The sequence below is a fragment of the Phascolarctos cinereus genome, unplaced genomic scaffold, assembly GCF_003287225.1.
Source record: "Phascolarctos cinereus isolate Bilbo 61053 unplaced genomic scaffold, phaCin_HiC Scaffold_4;HRSCAF=312, whole genome shotgun sequence".
Taxonomy (NCBI): Eukaryota; Metazoa; Chordata; class Mammalia; order Diprotodontia; family Phascolarctidae; genus Phascolarctos; species Phascolarctos cinereus.
Genome location: NW_027555847.1, coordinates 326,455,920 through 326,477,905, shown reverse-complemented (window position 1 = coordinate 326,477,905; position 21,986 = coordinate 326,455,920). Strand labels below are relative to the sequence as shown.

General features: G+C 35.9%; 1 protein-coding gene across 1 annotated transcript in view; it reads left to right on the top strand.

Annotated features, from left to right (window-relative positions):
* Nucleotides 1-21,986, top strand: part of ERBIN (erbb2 interacting protein) — a 185,428-nt gene that overhangs the window by 92,434 nt on the left and 71,008 nt on the right. The window contains 3 exon segments of the mRNA XM_021007253.2: nucleotides 7,584-7,662; nucleotides 14,968-15,057; nucleotides 21,468-21,524. Coding sequence (XP_020862912.1) covers nucleotides 7,584-7,662; nucleotides 14,968-15,057; nucleotides 21,468-21,524 — 226 coding nt within the window.

The following is a 21,986-nucleotide window of genomic DNA, read 5'->3' as shown; positions in this document are numbered from 1 at the left end:
GTTCTTTCCACTTAACACTGTTATATTCCACTTATATGTGTTTTATTTCCTTTGCTTATTTTACTCTGTCAGTTCATATAAATCTTTTCATACTTCTGTATTCATCAGTTATACATAGCAATATTTCATTGCTTTCACATACCACAGTTCATTTAGCAATTCTCTAGTTCTTTGCTGCTACATATTGGGACTTTTCTTCTTATTACTGACTTGAGTAGTGGACTCTCTGGGTCATTGGTTATGTACATTTTAGTTGATTTATATACATAATTCCAAATTGCTTTCCAAATGGATGCCGATTCTCAGCTCCATCAGCAGTCACAAGTGTCTTCTCGTAACCCCTGCAAGATGGACTATCTTTTGTCCTCTTTGCCAATTTTCAGGGTATGAAGTAAAAGGTCCTGAAGACCTTTGAAACACCCTGTATATGTGTTAGTTGTGTATATTTAGATACCAAATCCTTTTTGGGGAAATTTTATGTGAAGATTTTTTCCCCGATGTGACTGCTTCTCTTATCCTAGATGCACTAATTTTTTTTTTGTGCAGAAGCTTTTAAGTTTGATGTAATCAAATTCTCTTTTATCTTTCATAATTGCATCTATCCCTCGTTCAGTTAAGACTGTATCTCCTACCCCTAACTATGAGAAGCATATGATTTGTTTCTCTTCTAGTATTTTTTATAGTGTGATTTAATATTAAGGTCATGCATCTGTTTTGAATATATTGTGGAATGTGCATAAGCTGTTGTCTAAGCCAGAAACTTTCAAACAGCTTTACTGTTTTCCCTGCAATTTTTACCAAATATGAAATTATTTAATTAATTAATTTTAGTTTTCAGCATTCATTTCCATAAGATTTTGAGTTCTAAATTTTCTCCCCCCCGCCTTAAGACAGCATGCAATCTAATATAAAATACATTCATATTAAACATTTTTACATTGGTCATGTTGTAAAGAAGAATTAGAACCAATGGGAGGAACCATGAGAAAGAAGAAATACCAACAACAAAAAGAGCAAATAGTATGCTTTGATCCATATTCAAACTTCATAGTTCTTTCTCTGGTTGTAAATAGCCTTTTCCATCATGAGTTTTTTGGAGATGTCTTAGATCCTTGCATTGCTGAAAAGAACTAAGTCTATCAGAGTTAGTCACTGCACAGTGTTGCTGTTAACTGTGTACAGTGTTCTCCTGCATCACTTCACTCAGTATCCATTCATGTAAGTCTTTGCAGGTTTTTCTGAAGTCTGCCTGCTCATCATTTCTTATGGAACAATAGTATTCTATCACATTAATATGCCGTAACTTGTTCAGCCATTCCCCAAGTGATGGGCATCCCCTCAATTTCTAATTCTTTGCCCTCACAGAAAGAGCTGCTATTAATATTTTTGTACATGTGGGTCCTTTTCCCATTTTTATGATCTGTTTGGGATACAGCCCTAGAAGTGGTATTGCTAGGTCAAAGGATATGTACAGTTTTTATAGCCCTTTGGGCATAGTTCCAAAATGCATTGTTGATGGAGTTGTGAACTGATCTAACCATTCTGGAGAGCAATTTAGAACTGTGCCCAAAGGGCTATAAAACTGTACATACACTTGGACCCAGCAAATAGGAAATTTTTAAGCAATTTATGTTTTGTGTTAAATTGTATGTTATTGATTCACATTGTCTTTGATTGTCTATTTTATACTTTGTTCCACTTGTTTACATTATTTTTTAACCAATGCCAAATAGTTTTGTTGACTGCTATTTTATAATATTGTTTGAGGTTTTAAAGTGTCCATTCTTCTTCATCCATGTCGATTTTCATTATTTGTATTGATATTTTAGATCTTTTGTTTCTACACATGAATTTCATAGAAATAAGTTTATCTAATCAAATTCTGTGAAGTATTCTTCTGATAAATTGATTGATATAACATTATAGATAATCAACTTTTAAAGACTTAGAAATTCTGATTAACACAATGATCAAACCATAATTCCAAAGGATTCATGATGAAGCATGCTATACAACTCTATGTAGAGAATTTATATACCCAGAGTATAGTCTCTTCTCCCTTCCACCTGCCATCTTTCTTCCCTTCTTTTCCCCTTCCCCTTCCTCTTTCCCTCTCTTCCTTCCCCACTATTCCTCCACCATTTCCCTTTCCCTGTCCTCTGATCTCCTTTCTCTCTATTTCCCCTCCCCATTTTTTCCTTCCCTCTCTCCTTTTTTACCCTCTCCCCTTCCCTTCCTCTCTACTTTCTCTCCCCTCTCCTTCCTTTCCCTCTTCTCTGCCTTCCCTTCTCTCCCTCTTCTCTTCCCTCCTCTCTTTCTTCCCCTCCCTCTCTACTCTGCTTTCCTCCCCCTCTTTGGCTAACCCAGGAATTTGTTTTGTATGATCACATGTATTTGTAATAAGTTTCATTTTTCTTGCTTTCTCAAGGTGGGGGTGGGGTAGAAGGAGAGAATTCAGAACTGAAAGTAAAATTTAAAATAAAAAACCAATCCCCAATTTTGTACATTTTGTAGTTATTATTTTAATGATGTTTCCCTATATCTTATTGCCTCTTGAATTTTGTTATTAGTATGTAGAAATGCTGTTGATATTTGAGGGTTTCTTTTCTAGCCTCCAACTTTGCTGAGTCTTTTACTTGTTTCAATTGATATCTTTGCTGATTCTCTAGGATTTTCTAAGTAAACCATCATTCTAACAGCAAATAGAGATAGTTTATTTCCTTTGCCTTCCTTTCCACCTTTAATTTCTTTCTCTTGTCTTATTATTGCTGGAATTTCTAGAACTCCAGTTAGGTCATAGTTAATGTGAATTCAAGTAATGCAAAATTTTAGCTAGTGCAAATTATAAAATGATACCAGGTCACATTTAATGTGAGCCAAAATTCAATTGCAAGCTAGTCAAAGGTTTTAACACATTATTATGTGCTTGTTGTCATTGCATGTGGATGGGATGTGCTGCTGTCTACTTATTACAAACAATTCTGTTAATTTTTTTAAAAGATTCTTTAACAAAACAGATAAGAGAAACAGTACTTAAGCTGGAAACACTGCCAGTGGGGGGAAAAAAGAAAAGGTGTGTTATACTAGAACAAAAATATTTTGTAATTGAATGGGATAATTGTAGTCATAGTAATGCTAAGAAAGAAAAGTTGTCAGAATGCACAAAACCATAGTATGGTGTATTATAAAAAAAACTCAGGTGAAATAGAAAAAATCTACTGATTGCCTCCAAAGCAACAGAGTCTTGCTCCCAGAGCCAGCAAAGAGGCCCTTGTAATCTTGACCTCTTACTTCCATGGGCTGAGACCTCCAAAAGCAGCTGCTGCTGATTCAGTCACTCCGAAGTCTTGTTCCTGGTTTGCTGAGACTCAGTCTGTGCTGAGCTGGACCATGCTCCACTCTCAGCTAGGTGCAACAGACTTATCCTGCCAATCTTCTAAATTGTCTTTGGCTAAAAAATTATTTCACCCTGTCTTTTTGTGGGTTCTGCCCCTTTAGGGATTGTTTTATGGCATTATTTAAAGGTGTTCGAGGGGGGTTGGGGAGAACTCAGGCAAGTCACTGCTTTTTCTTCACCATCTTAGCTCCTCCTTCCATAATAATTAAATTTAACAATTCCAGTGACAAACAACAAATCCCTAAGTGATCAGGAGAAAGAACTTAAAATATAATTAAAGGAATTTCAGACATCACAAGTCTACTTTGCACCACCAGAAATCATAGAAGGGAATAGAATAATATGTTAATATAATAATAACAAAGCAGCTGCAATCCTGAGGCTAATCATCAATGAACAATTCATCTAAAGAGAGATATTTGTAGCATTCCTATCCCTCAAACACCATATTTGAGCAGATTAATTGCTTTGCCAGATACCCTAAAAAACAGAGCAGCCAAGTAATAAAAGGAAACCTAATAAATTCCCCTTTAAAAATAGGAAAAATATACTAGAAAAAGAAAGACACCTATAGGCTTAAAAAAACCCAACAACCCCAATAACATTGTACAGCAAAATAATAATAATCCACGTTTTGGCCATTCTGAAAATGTATGTCTTATTTTATACTATAAGTACATCACCCTCAGTCAGAGGGTTGGGGCAGGGGGATAATGGTGAAGCATTTCATCATTATGTTTCATCATCATTCCTGTGGAATAATGGTCAGTCTTTGCATTGATTATAGAGTTCTTAAATTCTTCTTACTTGGTTTTTTCTCAACAGGCTTGTTGATAACTGCAGAAAGTATTCTTTTGGTTCTACTCATTTTACTTTTCATCAGATCATATAAGTCTTCCTAGCTTTCTTTGAAACTTTCCTTTCATCATTTCTTACAATCAAATGATATTCTATTACATTCAAAGACCATAATTTGTTTATTTCTAAGTTGACCATCACCCTTTAATTTCCATTTTCTCTGCCACTACAAAAAGAGTGGTTTATATCTATGTGTCCTTTTAGTCTTTCTTTGATCTCTTTGAGAGGTTAGGCATAATATTGCTGTTTTGTGTGCACACTTTAGTGACTTGTGTGCTATAGTTCCAAATTACTTTCTAACAAGCTAGACTAGCAATGCAGTTGTGTTCCTGTCTTTCCAAGGCACCTCCAGAAATTGGCATTTTTCCTTTCTTGTCATCTTTGCCAGTCTGATGAGTGAGGAGGAACCTCAGAGTTGTTTTAATTTGTATTTCTCTAATTATTAATTATTTAGATCATTTCTGTGGTTATTGATTATTTGAATTTCTTCCTTTGAGAACTACCTGTTCATATTCTATGCTCATTTGTCTGTTGGAGAGTGACAGCTTTTCTTACAAATTTTCTTATAAACTTATAAATAGTCCTTCATTATGCATATAAAAGCCATTATCTTTTAAGTCAGTAAGAAGTATAGTCAGCCATTGCATTTAAAATTGTGAGTTCTTCAGCTTGTAATGAGCCTTAGAAATACAGTCAACTTCCCATTTTATTTTATTTTTATTTATTTGTATATTTAGGCAGTTGGGGTTAAGTGACTTGCCCAGGGTCTCACAGCTAATAAGTGTCAAGTGTTTGGTCTGAGGCTGGATTTGAACTTCTGACTTCAGGGCCAGTGCTCTATCCACTGCACCACCTAGCTGCCCCTCAACTTCCCATTTTAACGATAAATTCTTATGGTCTATTTTAGACTGACAGACCTTTTTGTGTGAACACATGTGTGTTCAGAGTAGGATGTTAGGACTATCCTTTAAGATAACTGGACTTTGTATCAGGAGACCTAATTTTGGGTCTTTGCTCTTTCATTTGACTAGTTGTTTAGCTTAAAGCAAGCAATAATCTCACTTCTTTACCCTTATCTTTAAATTGTGAATGACAATACTTGTGCAACCTGCCTCAACCTGAGATAGTATCTTAAACTGCAAAATATTATATAAATGTAAGCTTCTAAGAATAAAAGTGATCATGGAGTAAGAACATACTACCCAAACACTTCTTCCCCAGTAAACCATCGTTACCGATGTAGTTTTGTTTCCTTCTAGTTCACATAGGGAAAGTCTTCCTACTGTACCATAGATACCTTCCACATAGACATACATCTTTGGCCCTCCTTTTATTTTTATATGTGTGTGTGTGTGTGTGTGTGTGTGTGTGTGTGTGTGTGTGTGTGTATGTATGTATGTATGTGTATATATATAATTTCAATATATAATATGTAAAAATGTATATAAATATACATATTTAAAATCCTAAGCTTAAATTAAAAAAAAATTCCACATTCACAGCAAGATGCAAAAATAGGATTCTACGTGAAACTGTATTTCAGTATTTCATACATTTGCTTTTTTTAGAGAAATATATAATAATTCCACACATTACTTTTAAATTTGGCTTGTGTTTGTGCCTCCTCCTCAACCTCCTTCTATTATCTTCTATATTTTAAAAAATATTTTAGACTTTCTGTTTTGAATCACTTTTGCTGTTTCACTTTTCTTCTTCAGTCTCTACCCCCAATTAAAAATAGCGATAAAGAAAAGCAAATACTCATAAGTGAGCATAGTGAAATTAAATCAATCCACATAGTGGTAATATCTAGAAATAGGTTCATCATATAAATAATTTATAAATATATTTTTATCATACCTATAAATATATATTTTTTTCTGTAGCTGGAGTCTGTCATATTTCTGTCAGAAGGTGGTTCCTCTGGGGATATTTTCATTGGCCTTTTAATTTACCTCTGTAATCTGTACCCGCTCAAATGATCCTCCACATAGCTGCTAAGGTGATTTTCTAATGTTGGACTGCCAGACCACTCTCCTCAAATTCCAAGTATTCCCTGTTGCCTTCAAAATCAAATCTAAATTATGGTTTGGCTTTTAAAGTCCTTCACAACCTGGTCCTAATCTGCCTTTCTAACTTTCCTACACTCATTAATAAAGTAGGACTGGCTTTTTTTTTTTTCTTCATTCCTCACATGTTGTACCCTATCTCCCATCATTGTGTCTTTACTCAGTGGCTTTTCTCCATGCCCAGAATGCTAGAAACTACTACCTTACAAAGTTACTTCAATGATTAAATGAGATAATACATGTAAATAAACCTTCAAGTGCCATATACACATTAGATGTGATGTTAACTTTTAAGTGTCCCTAATACTATTCTTAAGTACTGGGCCTGTGATTTTGTTGGTATGGTGAACTTCCTCTAAAATAATTTTTTCTACCAAAGCAGATCTATAGCTCCTTTGCACCTTAGAGTCTTAGAAAGCTCCCTAAACCAATGGTGTTAAATAGAAATGGATCCCTGCAGGCCGCATATTGACTTAAAAAACAGAAAGAAAAACCCAAATTAATATTATCTGCATCATGTTATATTTTTATTTATTTTGTTAAACATTTCTCAGTTACATTTTAATCTAGTTCCACTGCACCCGAGAGTTTCCTTTTTTTGGCGGGGGGGGGGTTGTTTTTGGCTGGACAGTAGGATTACGTTATTTGCCCAGGGTCACACAGCTAGTAAGTGTTATGTGTCTGAGGCCAGATTTGAACTCAGGTCCTCCTGAATCCAGGGCCAGCGCTCTATCCACTGCGCCACCTGACTGTCCTGACCCAAGAGTTTTGATGGACCTGTGAGTTAGGCACCTCTGACCTGGACCACCGGGGAGTTAGGTGACTTGCCCAGGATCACACAATAAGTATGTGTCAACAATGAGACTTGACTCTAGTTATTCCTGGTTCTAAGACCAGTTTTCTATCCATCATTCCTTGCTGTTTATCTTCCTTTTCCCTTTTGCATTGTTTAATATTTGATTTCCCCGGATTTCCTTGTATTTTTTATGCCTCTTGGTTTCATTACATTACCAAAATTTATTTAACTCATCCCTCTTTATTGGACATTAGGTTGCTTATTTGAAAAAATATATATAATGTTGAAAATATTAATGAAAATATTTGTACAGATAACGTTTTTGTTCTTAATAACACTTTCAGAGTATGTTCCTAACAGTGGAATAATTGGGGTGAGGGGTATGATTTTCCGTGTAAATTTAGTTTTCGGTTTTGTTTTGTTGTTGGTGGTGTTGTTTTGGTTTTTTTTGTTCATTTTCTAGGAATTCAGGAGTTTCCAGAAAATATAAAGAACTGTAAGGTTCTGACGATTGTTGAGGCCAGCGTAAATCCCATTTCAAAGTAAGTTTTCTTTTTTTTAAATGTATTTTTTTCTTTATAGTATAAAAAATTAAAATTAATTCAAAATAAATTTAAAAATGCAATTATGTTATAACTTGATTTGCTGATGAAATTATCTTTATTTTAAAATATGTTACCAATTCATTATTTTTCCTTTAAATGCTTTTTTCTTCCCATTTTTGTTACAAAATGACCTCTAAGCTGCTGAACTTTGAGACATACAGCATCTCTTAGTTTTTGCCAGTCTATAAGAATCAGAGAATAAAAAATTTGCTGTAGCCATACTTAACATTTTTATAGTGATTTACAGTTAGCCATTTGATTCAATCTGTTGATAGGAAGAGGAGGCAGGACTGATTTGCATTTGAAGTGTTTAAGGTCTAAAAACACAAGGCATTGTAGTCACCCTAAGCCACTCTGGCACCTAGGGATCTTTTCGACCCTTGTATTCTCCTGCTGTTGTTATATAGCCACAAGTAATGAAATTTCAGTATCTCTGAACATTTTGGTAATTGCAGAAGACCCAGAGGGCAGTAAATAGAAGTCTGTGGTGGGTATAAATAGCTGGTAGCCTGTTACCAGTTATGACTAATGCACAGGAGATGGCATAAAAAACATATAACTAGAAAAGAAAGTAGGCTAGTCAAGTTGCAAGAACAAAGGACAATAGATACTTTGTATCTTATATTGCTATCTCCAAAATCTTTAAAGAAGATTTGAGCTCATTGGATAGATCCCCCTCAAGAAAGGCTCTATGGACAAAAATCACACAGTAATAGACAGCTTATGAATTGTAACTTCCACCAACATCAAGAGTTACCCATTTCTGTGGGATCACAAAGCAGTCTTAGTACTGCAAGGACTCCAGAGTCAATCACTGTAAACTTTGACTGATTTTGTGTAGCACCAAAATAGGGACAGTCAGTTGAATTTGTATTATCAAATATATCTCCTCTAAAGTATACTTTTACAATATCCCTCAGATGTAGTCATTCAGCCCTAGGTTGAAGATGTCCTGAGGTTTCCATTCCACTTTCGGGTAGTGCCAAGTGTTAGGAAGGTTTTGCTAACTAAATTGGTTAAATTAGCTCCTCTGCAACTTTTACTCATTGCTCCTAGTTTTGCCTTCTAGGGCAAAGCAGATGGCTGATTGATCACTCTTCTACATGACAACTTTTCATGTACTAAGAGTTAGCTCTCAAGTTCTAAGTCTTGTCCTCCCCACCCCCAATCTTCTGTTCTCCTGGGAGATATATATTCTACAGTCAGTTTATATATCCCTTTGATACACAAGTTTCACTATGGCCAAAAGTGAATTCATCTTATTACCCCTCAAAGCTTCCCCATCCTCCTAACTTCACAGTTTCCATTGGTGGGTCCTCTGTCTATCTGTATCACCCATTCTTCATAAACATGCTAATGCTGTGATCAATCACATCACTGCCTGTTATACCATTCATGCCTCCCTTTTGCCTACTGAGAAGATTCCAAATTCCATTGTCTTACATTCAAAACCCTCAATGGTTTATCTCTAGCATACCTGTCAAGCATTTTTTAATACTCTTACCATTTGTTCCTCTATGTTCTAGCTGAACTCAATTTTCCTCTGTTCTCTTGCCATATGATATGTTGGTGCTTTTGCTCATATTCTCCCCTACTTGCAAAGGACACCTACTCATTCCTGCTTTTTGAAATTTTTCCCTTCCTTTAAGGCACAACCTAGGTCTCATTTTTCACTGTGAAGCTGTCCTGACGTATTCCATTTTGAAATGTGAGCTGTTTCTCCTCAAATTTATTATAGCATGTATGAATATCTGTTTTGTACACTTTCCTAATTTTTGTTATAGTTATTTTGCATATATGTTTCACATAACAAAATTTCAGAGTAGGAAGGGACCTGAGTGACTAGCTAGTCTAAATTATACCCAAAAATGTATACTCACCTCAACTTAAGTGGTTATGTAGTGCCTGCTTGATTGACATACATTGAGGTGGGGAGCCTGTTACCTCTTCCAGCAACCCATTTTGGTTTTGGATATCTAATTGTTACAGAATTTCCCCTAAAATCAATCTTAAGTTTACCCCTTTCCAACTCTTAAAATTGTTCCTAGGTTTGTGTTCTGGGGGCAAACCGAATAAATGTGATCCTCTTCCCTACCCCTTTCTGCATTGTTAGATTCTTGAATTCAGAAACTGTCTGAGGTTACCTGTGTGTATGAGTTTTGGTGGATAAGGTGCTAGACTAGGAAGTCGAGAAGAATGAAGTTCAAATGCTACCTCAGAAAAGACTGTGTGACACTGGTCAATTCACTTACACTCTTTCAGCTTCAGTTTCTTCTTGTAAATGGAGATAATAATAAAAACTATTTACAGGTTTGTTTTGAGGAACAAATGAGGTAATACTAATATAAACATATAATAATGTGAAGACCTTTACAGACCTTAAAATATTATGTTAATGGTGGTAGTAGTTGTTGTAGTAGTAGTATTTGTTGTTTTTTGGCTAGTATGGTTCCCTTCACATAATGTAGTTGTTTTATAAATGTTTAGATGGAATGGAATTGCATTTAATTAAAGTAGTGAAGGTCTTGATCCACTTGCCTGTGGTCTGTGTCTTTTCCTCTCCCTCTTTTACAGTCTGCTTTGGTTGTCCACTTCATGAGGAGAATAGATTGCCTCACCTCTCCAAATGATATAAAAGAATAGCAGAACTCTACCCTTTCTTTATAAATGTATAGGCTTTTATCTTCAGAATTGTTTTCACTTAAAAGTTCGTCTGGTACTCCTACTGGGTTGGAGAATGGAAAATGATTTTTTTTTTGTTACCAACTAATTATATATATATAGATGAAAGTGTCAGTAAAAATGTGAAAGGAAGACAAAGCTCATTTACTCTGAGTTTTAGTAATCAAATCCTTATCCATTGGGATCAAAATTGAATATAAAACTCCCCACCCCCATTTTAAACATTTTATCGAAACTCCACAGTAGCTGTGTAGTCATTCTGGTTCATTTACTATATAGTCAGAAGTATTATGTTTATAAATGTTTGTCTGTGTGTCTAAACAGAGGGATATTTGTATGTGCACAAATAAGCATTTATTAAATGCTTATTATGTGCCAGGACAGAGGGTATACAAACACAGAAGTGAAATTGACACTGCCCTCAAGAAGCTTACGTTCTTTTTTTTTTTTTTTTGCTAGGCAGTGGGGTTATATGACTTGCCCAGGGTCACACAGCTAGTAAGTGTTATTTGTCTGAGGTCCAATTTGAACTCAGGCCCTCCTGAATCCAGGGCTGGTGCTCTATCTACTGCACCACCTCACTGCCCCCAAGAAGCTTACATTCTGTAGGAGTAGGCAAACGTACATAAAAGTATAACAAGGGTGGCTATAGCATCTGCAGGAGATCAGGGAAGGAGCTTCATATGGAAATGGTAATTGATCTTAGTTTTGAAGGAAGCAAGGGCTTTGAAAGGCAGAGATTAGCTGGGACTGCGTTCTAGGCATAGAGAAAAACCACTGAGCGAAGGCACAACGATGGGAGATAGGGTAGAACATGTGAGGAATAATAGCAAAAAAAGGCCAAGTCCGACTTGACCAACAAGTGTAGGAAAGTTGGAAAGGTAGATTAGGACCGGGTTGTGAAGGGGTTTGAAAGCCAAACCATAATTCAGATTTGATCTTAAAGGCAACAGGGAACCCTTGGAGTTTGAGAAGGAAAGTGGCCTGGGCAGTCCAACATTTGAAAATCATTTTAGCAGCTATGTGGAGGATCATTTGAGTGAGTATAGATTTGAGTTATAGAGCTAACCTTTGAAATTGTTTGGGCTAGAGATAATGAAAGCTTGAAAGTTAGAGTTATGACCTTGTCAATAGAGAAGAAAGAATAGATAGATACAGCTAGAAATTTCTGTGGGGTTAAGAGTGATGGCAAGATTATGAACCTGAATGACTGGAAGTCTGGTGTTGCCTTCAGTAAAAATAGGGAAGGTCAGTAGAGGATAGAGGTTTATGGGGAAAGATAACTAGTTCTTTTTTGACTGTGCTGAGTTTGAGATATCTACAGGACATTGCATGTTAGGTTATGAATATTCGTATTTCAGATAGTACTATTTTAAATAAGAATTATGATACAACTTAGGATTTTTTACATAGGACTTTATCTTTTACTTTTAACAACAGTTTTTGAGTATTTGTACTGATAAAATTACTTAGTATTCAATTTATCTTTATCAGAATTCATCTGCAGAATTTTTAACGGACTGTTTTTTAACTGTTTAGCTATTATGTGATTGTTACCTTGTCTTCTTAGTAACTAACTTATAGGCTGCAAGCATTAGCATTTTTATTTGTTGGACTAGACTTGTTATTTCCTGGGTATAAGGGAGCTGGTGACCAAGAAACTTCCATCTTCCATTGTACTTCATTTATTTTTGCAAAGTGTTCTCTCTTAGAGCATTGCCTTAGGGCATATTGAAAAGTTTGCCCAGTGTCATAGCTTGCATATATTAGAGGCATCTGTTTTTCTATTTATATTCCCAGTGCTTAGCACAGTGCTTTGCACAATTTAATGATTACTTTTTCATTCATTTTCATTCATTTCTGACTCATGATACTGACTCTCTAGCCTCTGTACCATCCTGCTTCTCTGGTTTTTATATAGCACCAAAAATAATTATTGAAAACCAATAAAATTTGTGCCCTTAAGTCCAATTAAATATAATTTTAAATATTATAATGAATGTTAATTTTATAGTATGGTTTATCAGTTACAGTTTTTTGACTAGCACCAATCAATTTTACATTAAAATTAGTTGCTAAACCTGTACATTTAAAAATTTTTCCTATCTAGTTAGATTTTTTTTAATCATTGGGTATTGAGTCTGTTTCTTGATAATTTTTCTTTGTATTTGGGACATATTACCAAGTTTTGGGGAAGGAATTTAGGGGGCAATCCATGTGGTAATAAAAAACATGTGGTAATTCCTCAGGATGAGGAATTCTGACAAACTTCTTCCGCTCATACACCTGGGCGATTTATCTAAAACCATCCTGTCTTCTTCAGTTGATTTCCTCTGAAGTCATTCCCACATCCTCCCTCCACTCTTAATTTTCAACCATCTATCTATTGATTCTTTCTCAACTGCCTTTAGATATTCCCAAATTTTATCCTTAGACTCCATCATCTCCTTAAGCTATCATTGTGTATCTTTCAGACTTTCTTTTCTAAACTCTTTGAAATTGTCTGTACTCATTGCCTCTACTTCTCTCTTACCTGGCTCTTACCCATTGCCCAGCTGAAATTATTTTCTTCAAGGTTGTCAGTGATCTTTTAATTACCAAATCTGGTTGTTTTTTCTCAGTCCTCATTCTTTTTGATTGCTTTGCCCCATTTAACACTATTGATTACCTTCTCCTAGATACTCTCTCTTTCTGGGTTTTCATGGCACTACTACTCTCTCTTGATTTTCCTTCTCCCTATACAACTGCTTAGTATCCTTTGCTGGCTTATTATTTATATCATGCCCTCTGAGTATGGATATTACCCTCTTCTGTCCCTGTACACACTCTCTTGGTGACTTTATCATCTTTTATGGTTTAATTATTATCTCCAGACAACTAAAGAGCAAGTAAAGATCAACTAAAAGATCTATATATCCAACTCCAGTTTCTCCCCTCAAGTTCAGCAGTCACCAACTACCTACTGGCTATTTCAAAGTGGATGTCTAAGAGACATTTCAAGGTTAATATCTCCAATACAAAACTCCTTCCTCTTGAAATGTACCTCTCTTCCAAAGTTTCCTCTTTCTGTTGAGGACACTACCATCCTTCCAGTCCCCAAGGTTTTCAACTTTAGCTTTCTTTTTTGTCTCCTCTTCCACTCACCCTGCATGTCTAATCATTTCTCAGATTTTGCTTGCTCGCGCTCTCTCTCTCTCTCTCTCTCTCTCTCTCTCTCTCTCTCTCTCTCTCTCTCTCTCTCTCTCTCTCTCTCTCTCTCTCTCCCTCTCCCTCTCTCCTTCCCATTCTCCCCACTCCCACCCCCAATTCTACTCACACAGCTCTGCCTTAGTTCTGGTCCTCATCACCTCATGCCTAGATTACTGCAATGGCTTCTATGTTGGTTTCCCTGCTTCAAGTCTCTCCACTTCCATATTTCTTCTATACTTCTGCTAAAGTTATTTTCCTTAAGAGCAGATTTTAACCATATTATTACCCTATTTAACACTCTCCAGTGGCTTCCTATTGTTTCTAGGTTAAAAGAAGAATTCTTTTTGGCTTTTAATGTTATTCACAATATATCTTTCCAATTTCGTTGTACACTATTCTACTTTCTGTACTCTATGAACCAGCCACATTGGCCTTATCTCTGTACCTCTCACATACAACTTCATTTCCTGTCCCCTTTGTTTGGAAGGTTCTCCCTCCTCAAATCCACCTTATCGAACACCTCTCTTTCTTCAGGACACAGTTCATGTAACACGTTCTGCATGTGAACCCATTCCCTATCCCCACAACTACTTAGGCCTTCCTTCTCTAACCACCTTTTATTTGTTGCCTATAAGTTTTGTATCTATTTGTCTCCCCTCCCCCTTCACCAAATTATAAGTTTCTCGTAAGCAGGGATTCTTTTCTTCTTTTCATTTTTATTTCTAGCACTTGGTGTATAAAGGTGCTTAATAAATACATATTGTTCAGTCGATAGCTGAAGGGACACTGAAATGTTATAAAAAATTACTAGGTGACACATAGCTAGTATATATCAGTTGGAGGACTTTGAATGCAAGTCTTCCTTACTCCAGGAAGGCTGCACCTTTATCTGCCATGCCACACTGCTTTTCATCTAAATTGTATTTGCCCTACCTGGGTAATTATTTTTGTTTAGCCACCTGTCAAATTATGGAATGACTCTTATCTGCATTGGTAGAAGGAGGTACCTATACCAATGAAGTAAGTCATTGACCCTTGAAAGAAGTAAGAAGTTTGGAGATTATTTGTGGGTTTTGTCTTACCCTGACTTACCCTGAATTGACATAGATGGCTACTTGGTATAATTTTTTGTATTATAAAGATCAACAAGAAAGTTTGTCATAAACTTTCAAATGTTGTTTAAATGTATATGTTTTATTATTAAATCACAACAAAAAGGAATCTCAATTGGAGAAGCACAGATAGAAGAATTAAAGAGATGCATACCAGTATCATGTGTTCTTTAAAAAATCTTGATGACTTTAATACCGAAAAAAGTTCACGTTAAAATGCTGCACATGAATTAAATTGAAGATGTTGTTTTTCGTACAGACTTCCGGATGGATTTTCTCAACTTTTAAACCTAACTCAGCTGTATCTGAATGATGCTTTCCTTGAGTTCTTGCCAGCCAATTTTGGCAGGTAAGTGGTATTGATATATATACATTTAATTTTTTCAAGTACATATAATAACACAAGTACCTTTCTTAGTTCTTTTAATTAACTTTTCAGAATTTTTAGTTTATTAAAATTAATGTCATTTTTCCAGTTATATTTTTTCCAATTTTTTTTCCTTTAGTTTGCCTGCACTGTACATTTTCCTAAGTAAATTGTAATGGGGAAAAAAAAACAGCATAGTGGTTATTTTTAATATGTATACTGTATACTCTGAATAGTAAGATTGTGGGATTTTAGAGTTGAAAAGGGACTTCATAGATTGTAAGATCCAACTACATCATCCTTTCACAGATGGACAAACTGAGACCTATAGGATGGAAATGACTTATCCAAGCTCACAAAGCTTTTAGGTGGGCAGGACCTGGATTGAAGAGGTTACGTACTCCAATTTCAGTGCTCTTTCCACTGTATCATCTTGCTTTTTGATTGTGATAATATTTAGAATTTTTTAAAAAAAACCTGGTAAATTTAATTTCATGCCTATACCAAAGGGTGTTATCAGACTCCCCACAAAGTGTTTTTTCAGATAGCAGATATTTTTTTTTTTTTTGCAATTGGGGTTAAGTGACTTGCCCAGGGTCACACAGCTAGTAAGTGTCAGGTGTTTGGTCTGAGGCCGGAATTGAACTCAGGTCCTCCTGACTTCAGGGCTGGCACTCTATCCATTGTGCCACCTAGCTGCCCCTCAGAAACTGTATTTTTGTAATCATTTCTTTGCACATTGTTTTTCACCTCCCCAACAGTCATCCTAACACAGCTATTGTTTGTGATTCTCATTGGTTCTTATTCCATTATAATCATTACAATTTGCCATTTATTCTCATTTTATCCTCTTGTTCTTATTTCAGAGATAGGAAAACTGAGTCCTAAGGAGGCAGTGAGGTTTGCTTATTGAATCAGGAATCAAGTTGGGACTAGGAACGAGGGTTCTGTACTAAACCATATTGCTTAAGTGACAAGAAATGTGAATGTCTTTCTTTTTACTCTGCCTGTCCTTCTTCCACAACAAGATGAAACTACCAAAACCCCCAAAAACCAAGAAATGGAAACAATGAGAGCTCTCCCCACCTGGCCTCCAGCAAATTTGTAATTGAATGTAAAATAAAAATTGATCATTAGTGGAAAATGTTTTCTTCTTCCTAATATAGAAGTTTGAGTGTTCCTTCACTTCTCTGCTCAGAACCTTTCAGTGTCTCCATGTTGTTTTTAGATTAAAATACAAATACTTCAGTCTTTTGTCTCAGTCTGACTTCTGCCTCTACATTCTTATTTCTATATGCTGGCGAACTAGACAACTTACTATTTCTTAAACTTAACTCACCACCTCTTATTTCTGTGTATTTGCACAGGACTACTAGATCTTACTTCTTAGTTTTGTTAGGCTCTTTGTTAGGACTTTCTGCGGAACTTGGTCCTTGCAGCCATCCCCCAAGCAAGTTCCCTGCTTCAGTTGGCTCTGTCTTGAATCTTCTTCATTGGTTGGCCCCTGAGGTCTTGTCTCAGAGAAGACCTGATTGCTGGTTTCCATCCACTTAACCCTGCATGACTAACCCCTTCCATTCTCACCTCTTATGAGGCCGGCCTCCTGGGGGACTCAGGCATTACCACCTGCCACGAGGTTAAATTTTGAGGAAGATCCTTATACATTACATGTTGCAGTCAATAGATTTCTTTTCAACCACCGGTGTTCTGCCTGGACTCATTGCATGGTGGTTAGCATACTTTCTATAATGACTGGCCTTGTTCTTCCCCAGCAACATGACTTCATTTCCTTCTAGCCAATAGTTCTTTTTTAGGTCTTCATTCTAACATTGGCCATACCATTATCTTTTCATTATCCTGGAAACTTGGTCAAACCATTCAGTTGTACAGTCATCTACTGTGGAATCCCTTGCTTTCTTGTCTTATCACTGAACACACCCTGCCAAAATCCAAACCTGGATTTCTTTCAGCTTCAAACCTATCATATTTGTATTTTAAATGGACCTGGAAGAAATGAAACCGAGTTCATTAACTCCGCTACAAATTTATGTTATCTAATCATAGCTAGGCCCTTACTAGATATTCGACTTCTCCTTAATTGAATCATTGTTCCACTCCACAGGGTCCTCTAATCAACCAGGCTTGCATTGTGTCTTTTGTCAAATCTTGTTATATATACTCCATCACTTACCTTGTCTCTGCTTAACACAGTTACCATGATAGTTCAAGTCCTCATTACTTCTCTCCTGGAGAAGTACTGTACCCAAATTTCTGTCCCCAGGGTTCCAATATCACCACTCCCTTTAGTTTTTGCTGAGAACTTTGCCTCATAGAAAATTGAGGCTATTTGCTAAGGGCTCCCTCTTCTGTTTTATCATCTTACATTACTCAGACATTTTCCCCTGCTATCTCTCTTTTCTTTCTGGTCTCAGGCTATTCTCCTTGCAAAGGCCCACCCCTCTATATGCACTATAGATTCAAACCTCTCCCCTCTTTTTCCACATATTGCCCCCACTGGATTCCCTATTTTTTCCTCTTCAGTCTCTCCCCTGCTCGGGCTATTCCCAGATGCCTGCAAACATTTATGTATCTACCCTATCTTTAAGAAACCCTTATTTGATCATGCTATTCCTCCATTTTGCCTAAACTCCTTAAGAAAGATGGTTCCCTGGGGGCAGCTAGGTGGCACAGTGGATAGAGCACCGGCCCTGAAGTCAGGAGGACCTGAGTTCAAATCCGGCCTCAGACCAAACACCTGACACTTACTAGCTGTGTGACCCTAGGCAAGTCACTTAACCCCCAATTGCCTGGGAAAAAAAGAAAAGAAAAAAAAAGAAAGATGGTTCCCTGTATTTCTACTTCTTCTTACTCTTTTAAATGCCCTGTAGTTGGGCTTCTGCCCTCATCTTTCAGCTGAAACTATTGTCTCCAATAAAAAAGTTGATTTGCCAATCAACTTTTAATTATTGTATCTCATGGCTTTTCCTCAGTTTTCCCCCTTCTTGACCTCTGTTCAGCATTTGACACTGATGATAATTTGCTTATCTAATATACTCTCTCTTCTTGAGGTTCTTGTGACACTACTCTTGCAGGTACTCCTTCCTAGTATCCTTTGTTGGTTTTTCATGCCAGTCCCGCTAACTTTAGGTGTGTGTCAGTCAGTCTTCTTTGTTGGGCCCTCTTCTGTTTTTGTACTATATACATTAGCTCTTGTGGGTTTAGTTATTATTTCTTTGCTGATGTTTCCCAGATCCGTATTGAGCCTTCTAATTTTTCTCCTTAGTTCCACCCTGCATTAACAGTTGTCGTTTGTACATCTCTAGTTGGATAGCCTTGTAGGCATTTTATAATCAAAATAGCTAAAACAGAGCTCATTATCTCTTCCCCACACCCAAGCCTCCCACTTCTTCCTAACTTTCCTGTCAAAGGTTCTTTAATCACCCAGGCTTGCATTGTGTCTTTTGTCAAATCTTGTTATGTACACACCATCACTTACCTTGTCTCTGCTTAACACAGTTGAAGCCCTGATTATTTCTCTCCTGGATAATAAACTTTCTGTCCCTTTTTAATTGGTCTCTGTGCCTCATGTCTCTCCCTTCTCTAATCCACTCTCCACACAGCTAGCTGCCAATGTGTTCTTTATAAAGCATGAGTCTAACCATGTTACTTCCTTCCATTCAGTAACTGAATACATTTGAAAACCGAGTTGGCTCTCTGTTAGCACCAGAGTCAAATATAAGCTATCTTTGGCATTTAAAGCTCTTCATTACCTGGCCTCTTCCTGCCTTTTATTCCTGCCTCCCCTTTATTTCATTGGCATTCCATCCATACTGGCCTGCTTCATGTTACTCAGACAGAACACTCCATTTCCTCTTTCCTTCCCTTGCACTGGCTGCCCCTCCATTCCTGGGGTGGTCTACTGCCTCACTGCCAACTTGTAGTTTCTTTAGCTTCCTTAAGACTCACCTCAAATCTCACCTTCAGGAGGCTTTTCCCAGTCCCCCAGTTAGTACCTTCCTTTCTGAGATTATCTTCCCTCTACCATGTGCATCTTTCATATACCTGGTTATTTACATGTTGTCTCCTCCCCGTAGAATGTGGACTGATTGACTTCAATGCCTTCTTAGCTTTTCTGTGCCTCTCAGTTTGTGTCTTCCTTTACAATTTGGTTCAAATGATACTTCCTTGAAAACTTGTCCCCAACCCCCTACATTCAGTTATCTTTCTCTTTATTTTGCCTGGTATTATATTTAACTCTATATCAAGGGAAAAATTGGATGTTTTCTCAGTTGTTTTGTTGTTGCTGTTAATAAGTTCTGTGTTTTCCCCCAAGTATTTAAAATTCTTCTCTCTTTCAGATGTCTTGCTTGGCACATAATAGATGATTAATAAATAATTATTAGTTAATTGATTTCTCAACAACCTAAAATTGTCCTATCATCATGGAACTCTTTGTGTTTTGGTTCTTTTAGAACTTCTCTTATTCTCCACATGCTTGAATGAATTTCTGCTTCCTCTTCTTTCAAATATGTTGACTCTGCTATCATTGTTTCAGAATATAGTTATGTAAATCTTGACAGATTTTCTTTTGTTTTTCATTTTCTGGTTTTGGATGCTCATGAGCTGGCTTAATTGGATGACCTGCCCAGCTTTCTTTCTGTAAACTTATTTATTCCCTTCACTATTTTGTGCTATTTTGTAAGTTACTGCAATGTGTAATCTTATGTCATTCTTCTTTGTAACATTTTACAAAGGTGTTTAAATTCATGTTTCTCTACTTGGCAGTGACGTAAAAAATGTTTGCTGACTAAGACATTTTCTAGGTTCTTTAATTGCCCTCATTGTTTCCATTGACTTGTATAAGTTAAATTTCCTAAACAAATTATGATAACATGTGTGTAGTCTATTCTTTTTTCTGCCCATTTTGAGTCTATTTTGTTTAAATAGTTCAGTTTGAAGTTGCCTCAATTGCACATATTTTATATTTATCTCATTTTTATTATTCTAATTTGGTATTGATTTTGACTTTACTTTAATAAGTTGAGTGTACAAAGACAGCTGATTTGGAAATGACTTCTGTATTATTAATCAGTTATTTCTAGTCAGCATATTTTTAAGTGTTATAGTTACGTTTTGTTTTTCTACTAGTCGTTTTCCTTTAACCCTTCCTTGTATTTATAAATTACTTTGTAATAGCTAACATCTTTTTAAAGACAAACCACCCCACATGGAGACTAGATCTGACAATTTATACCATATTATACTTACATAGGCTCTTACTCCTCTTCTAAAAGGAAGAAGCAATGTTTTTTTTATCAGTTCTTTTGGTGTGAGATTGTTATTTACAGTTGATTAGAGTAGAATTCTTAGAACCTGAGTTAAAAGGTATTTCAAAGGATATCTCTGGTTCAGTTGTCTCATTTCCAAAGAGGAGACTTATCTCAAAACACAAATTGTCAATCCATGAAGCAACAAAAAACATTAAAACAAAGCAAAAAGGCTGAAAATAGAAGATTTCACAGCAGAAACAACTGACCTGGAAAACAGATTGAAGAGAAAAAAAATCAGTGGATTATCTGATTGTCATGAGCAAAATAAAAGAGCCTAGGCATCATATATCAAGAAATCTTTTAGAACCAGTGGGAATGTAGGAGTAGAATCCACCAGTCACCTCCTGAAAGAAATTTCCAAATGGAAAGTGCCAAGAACACTGTAGTTGAAAGCCAAATCATCCTGTTCAGACAAAAATACTGTGAACAGTCAGAAAAAGAAATTCAAGTACCAAGGAGACACAGACAAGATCATACACAATTTAGCAGTCACCACTTTAAAGGAGCAGAGAACTTAATGGTCAAAAATAACTTACCTATCAAAATTGAGTGTAATACTACAGGAGGAAAAATGGATCTTTAATGAGATAGAAGACTTCCTAGCATTCCTGATGAAAAGACCAGAACTGTGTACAAACTTTGAAATTCAAACAAAGGAGTGAAAGAAAAACAAAAAGTTAAACATGAACAAACAGTGAGAAAAGGAGGCCCTCAAAAAGATAGCCTTGAAAGTATTCTTAATTATATTAAGTATATTTTTGCTCCTCAAGCTTTTATAAGTTTCTATTATCTTTTTGTTCCTTGTCTATGTATTTTATTTATATATATATATATTATATATATGTATAACATATATATATATATATAATATATATGCCTCATTGTAATTACACAATAAAATTTTTTTACTTAGTAAGTGTATGGTACTTAGTGAACATATAATAAATGCCTTATTTATATTTATATTATAGTACAGCCTTAATGTGGTCACTTTGTTGGCCATTGTTCTATAAAAAGTAATCAGATTTTGGTTTTAATCTCTCTCTCTTTTTAATTTAACAGGTTAACAAAACTTCAGATTTTGGAACTTAGAGAAAACCAGTTAAAAATGTTGCCAAAGTAAGTAAAGATATACCATTAAGTTTGTGTGATTTCTTTTTTTAATTAACTTTTTTTTTCAGTTATAAAACTTTTTTTTTTCTGTTCCCATTCCCACCATCCCCCTGTTATGGTATGGGCAAAGCAAAGTAAAAGAGAACATTTGTAACAAACATCGTCAAGCAAAGCAGCTCTTATTGGCCATAACCCAAAGTGTGTCACATTCTGAATATTGAGCTTCATCTTTGATTTCTTTGGAATCATGATTAATTTTCATTGGTCAGAGTTCTTAAATCTTTCAGAATTGTTCTTTTTTGTATTATAGTATAAATTTTTTCCCTATTTCTGTTCACCTCATAATGCATCAGTTTATACAAATCTTTGCAGATTCCTCTGAAAGTTTCTCCATTCCAGCACATTAGTATTCCATCACATTCTTACAGTTCATACTGTAATTCCCTAATCAATATGCCTCCCCTTAAT